The 4675-nt window shown below is 42.5% G+C and overlaps 1 protein-coding gene across 1 annotated transcript; it reads right to left on the bottom strand.

Annotated features, from left to right (window-relative positions):
- Positions 1-224: 224 nt before the first annotated feature.
- Positions 225-1737, bottom strand: LOC128429054 (uncharacterized). Its single transcript, XM_053415337.1, has 3 exons — positions 1440-1737; positions 1058-1340; positions 225-918 (listed from the first exon to the last, which is right to left on the bottom strand). Exons 1-3 carry the CDS (start codon positions 1619-1621, stop codon positions 265-267), a joined length of 1119 nt encoding a protein of 372 aa, XP_053271312.1. The 5' UTR covers positions 1622-1737; the 3' UTR covers positions 225-264.
- Between the last annotated feature and the right edge of the window lie 2938 nt (positions 1738-4675).

Genomic DNA, 4675 nt, shown 5'->3' with positions numbered 1-4675 from the left:
CAAATTTTTTGGTTGGGAACTGTACTGTATATCCACATGTAATGTTCACATTCAAAAGCATTCCAGTAAAAAGCGAATCAGTTTTTTTTTCTTTACTGTTTACTACAGGAGGTATAGTAGAAGTACTGTTTACAGTATGATACAACAGAAAACGTTTTACAGTATTGTTTACTGTAAAGTTAACAAAATATCCATGAACAAAAAAGCAACAGCAAAAAGCCCAGTAAAAAGGGAGAACTAAAAAAAAGCACAAAATTCCTTTATCTAATCCCTGCGATCTTCAGGGTTAGGCCACAAGTTTTCATCCACATCGCATCTGATGTTATCCAAGGCGATACACCTTGGATAAAACCGCTTGGAATGCCTGATCCACCCTTGACAATCATCAACTGTGATGTCCCTGCAGCCAGCATCCATGGCTTCAAGGAGGGACAACTGGTCATGTGGCTGATGGTCATAGACTTTCCACCTACATGTAGAAAAGAACTCCTCTATGGGGTTGAGGAAAGGTGAATAGGGTGGAAGAAATAGACGAATCAGTCTTGGGTGGACCTCAAACCATGCTGTAACTGCTTGTGAGTGATGGAAGGCCACGTTGTCCCAGGTGATAACGAAGGTCCTCCTGTTTTCACCCTCCTGATCCTGCTCTGGAACCAGGCGCTGGTGGAGATCATCGAGAAAAGCAAGGAGGCGCTCGGTGTTGTAAGGTCCAACCTGACATTTGTGGAGGAGTGATCCTGCATTTGAAATTGCCGCACACATAGTGATATTTGCCCCTCTCTGTCCAGGAACATCAACTGTGGCCCTTTTTCCAATGACATTTCTTCCACGTCGACGCCTTTTGGCCAGATTAAATCCTGCCTCATCCACGTATACGAATTCATGAGGGGCCTGGTTGGCCTCCAATTCCATAACTCTCTGAAACAAAATTTATGTAAATCATGCCATTATAGTACTATATACCATACAGTACTGTAACCTATTACTGAGTAGGTTACCTACTTGAAAAGTGCAAAGCTTATAGAACTGTACATTGAATTGAATATACACACTATACCTGGACATATTGTTGTCGTAGCACCTTGACTCGCTCACTGTTCCTCTCAAAGGGAACAGTGTAGAGCTGTTTCATCCGCACTCTGTGTTTGGACAATGTCCGCGTAATGGTTGCGAGGCTGATGCTATTGATATTGTGAAATATCTCTTGGTCCTCCAAAATTCTGCTTTGAATCTCATGCAGTTTAATTGCGTTATTTGCAACAACCATATCTACTATGGCAAGCTCTTGTTGATGATTAAGGAGCTTACCTCTTCCCCCAGAGGGAGGAAGACGTTGCATTCTTTTGAGGGACAAAAAAAAATCAACATATGCATTACTGTATGGCCTCATTGACATGTCAAGTGAGAATAGAAACAATCCATGTAAAATGCAAACTTACCTGTTGGTTTGTTGAAAGATGCGTATAATTGACGCAACCGTTGACCGCCCCAAATTGGGCTGTACTCTTTCACCAGCCTCCCTTAGTGAAAGACCGTGGTTTATCACATGGTCAATGATAGTGGCACGAATTCCATCACTCACCACTGCCCTTGTAGCCCTTAGAATGCCACCACCACGCATTCTTATACCTCTACCTTGCCCTCTCCTTAGGCCTGCTCTTCTCCCTGGACCTGCTCCTCTCACTACTCCTGCTCCTCTCACTTCTCCTGCTCCTCTCACTACTCCTCTCACTACTCCTGCTCCTCTCACTACTCCTGCTCCTCTCACTTCTCCTGCTCCTCTCACTACTCCTGCTCCTCTCACTACTCCTGCTCCTCTCACTACTCCTGCTCCTCTCACTACTCCTGCTCCTCTCACTACTACACCTCTCACTGCTCCTCTCACTGGGCCTGCTCTTCTCCCTGGGCCCCTTGCTCTAACTCTTCCTCGTCCAGACATCTTTTTCGGTTTCTGTTTCCAAAAACATCACTCCTCAAAGTCCTCCTTTTAGTAATGCCATTGATTCTAAGCCAGAGTGGAATCAGCTGTGGTTGACCCAATATACCCAACATACATCAGCTGTGTGTCAATTATTCAATTGTTTGTTTATTATCAGCTGAGATATATTGTTTTAGAACTGATATTACTGTATTACAGAAGCAGAGGTTTTTATACTGTATCTAAGGTTTGGAATATTGTGTTTGCAATTGTGGGATGTTGTGTGTTAACATTTGTAAATAATACAAAAACAATCCATAATTTTGTTTGGAGGTATAGCTTGTCTGTTAAGAAAATGTAAGCATTATATAAATGTGTTCACTGACTGCATATTGTGTGAAAACAACATGAAATGTGTGAATGGTATGGCCACAAAGGACCGATGTTGTGCTAATCGTGTTTAGAGTTTTGAAAATGTGACTACTGTTTCGAAAAACGCTTGTTAGCGACTGAAAAAAACTGTAATGCACCTGAGCAAGATTCTTAACATAGAACTCACTGGCTGAAATCATAACTGGGCCTGTAAATGTATCCACACACCAAACTACTTTTTTTTATACTTTTTATTTACTTTTGTATAAATAGTTTCAACCTTGATCACCTCTCCATTTATTGTTTTTTCTCATGAAGGTTGTGCATATCATTTTTAGTTGATGAACTCTGCTACAAATAACAATTATTACACTTCGTCGATTTTTTATCGTTTTTCAGCACTCACTTGATATTTAAAGGAAATACTGGGTAGTTTGCTCCCCCACTTTCCCCTCCGTCTCCCAACTTGTTTAATTTTGATAAATTACTGTTTTTATTAATAATAATTTATTTTACTTACTCTATTTCCCTATCATAAGCACTGTAGCTTTGTTTGTTTTTTGTCATAAGCCTAGGGTGTGTGTGGACAGGGACATAGCTGATTTAAAATTGTGTGATACACCTCTTTTTTATTTTTTTCCCTTTAGAGAAGTAACTACTGAACATGTCTGTACTAACCAAACTGGTAAACACGCATTTGCTATGTGTGGACAGCTTATTCATGTCACATGGCTTCAGGGCTCTGCTCTTCACATTTTCCATTGTACAGCTAGGTTAGAGTCACTGGTTTCCACCAGTGGAAATATTCTTTCAGAGAACACATTTCTAGGAAATACTCATGAACAGGTTTTAACACATTCTACCTTTTTTTTTGTTCTTGACATTGTTTGTTACAGGTTCCGTCACACAAAATTCTCTGAAGCCTCACCCACAAGTCCAGCTGGAGCTGTTTCCAAACCATGGGCCCCCAGCACAGGGTCTCCAAATACCAACTACCCCCTTTAGAAAATTGGAGACCTCTTCTTTCCTCCTCTCTTCTACCATCACTCACTTGCTTCCCCTCCTTACATGGTGATGCAAATTGTTTTGGGGTATTCTTAAGACTCATTCTTCACTTTATCCACTGATGTTTTCAAATGACATAGTAATCCAGTCGTTGAGTGATCGATAAGGCTGCCAATCATGCACTTATATTCTCCAGTGATCACATCAGTCACATCAGTCAGAATTATTATAAACCTAAGGATTTCTGATCTGCCCTCTTGTGATTTAAAGCTAGAGCACTATTGTTCCCAGGCCACACACACACACACACACACACACACACACACACACACACACACACACACACACACACACACACACACACACACACACACACACACACACACACAACACACACACACACACACACATAGAGTCCCCTCCTCATTCAATTAACCCTCGCCAAGCCTCGTCACGCACTCATATCCGAAACTCCCCAACATATTCCATGCCCTCTCCCTCCCTCTCTCACTCACAAACACACATATTGTCACGCTCGCCTACGAGGCCCGACACTGCACGGAGCCGAGCCAGATGTGAACCAGATGTTCCCAACAGATGGAGATAACGGCGAAAAACACATCAGCTGAAGTGTACCACCTTTTCACCTCAGCTGCACGGAGTAAAGACCAGAAGTTCACGCCAGAAGTTCTGAATGACACATACATTATATTTTTATGCTTATAAGAATAATTCCTGCAGCTGCTTACATTATGTGGCATTGAAGATCAGTATATACATTATCAGGCAATAGAGGTTTCATTTGGAAGCATCACTAAATGTAAAATGTTGCATTTCTTTGGTTGAAGGAGACATAATTGCTCTATTTTTGCTCGACTCTGACATAATGGTTTGTGTCTCCTTGGTTCTGACATTGAACAAGTCTCAAAGTCACTGGAGTGAGACCAAACAAAGTCCCGCTCACACATACACATGCCGAAGGGACAAAAACAGAGGATCAATTTACACCCTGCTCGCACCGCCCTTGAATCCATCCCCCTCCTCCTCTTCCTCCTCTTCCTCTTCTTCCTCCTCTCCTCTGTTCACGCCCACAATCTGCAAAATAATATTTCAAATAGCGTGATGTTATCACCTCGAACCACAGGCTGCTCGACAGGAACAAGAAGGGTCTTAAATGTACAGGTATGTGCACACATAGTGACACACACACATGAACCCTCAGACCGGCCACCAGTGCTTAAAGAAAATAAATATATACGTTACACCAGGCCCCCCCAAGGCAGGCCCCCGAGGAGCCCCCCAAAGCAAACACAGTGAGCAAGGGTCTTCTTGGGCGCATTTCATCTTAAACCCGTTCACCCTGACACGCAGGCTCCCCTG

This window comes from Pleuronectes platessa, chromosome 22 (assembly GCF_947347685.1).
Source record: "Pleuronectes platessa chromosome 22, fPlePla1.1, whole genome shotgun sequence".
Classification (NCBI taxonomy): Eukaryota; Metazoa; Chordata; class Actinopteri; order Pleuronectiformes; family Pleuronectidae; genus Pleuronectes; species Pleuronectes platessa.
Note: the sequence above shows the minus strand (reverse complement) of the source record. Positions and strands in the feature narration are given on the sequence as shown.

What these genes read in the sequence shown, in the direction of transcription:
- LOC128429054 (XM_053415337.1), bottom strand. Translation starts at nt 1,621, where the DNA reads ATGCGTGGTGGTGGCATTCTAAGGGCTACAAGGGCAGTGGTGAGTGAT. An exon ending in ATCTTTCAACAAACCAACAG is followed by an intron (nt 1,341 to 1,439) that starts GTAAGTTTGCAT and finishes GTCCCTCAAAAG; the next exon opens with AATGCAACGTCTTCCTCCCT. An exon ending in TACGACAACAATATGTCCAG is followed by an intron (nt 919 to 1,057) that starts GTATAGTGTGTA and finishes ATTTTGTTTCAG; the next exon opens with AGAGTTATGGAATTGGAGGC.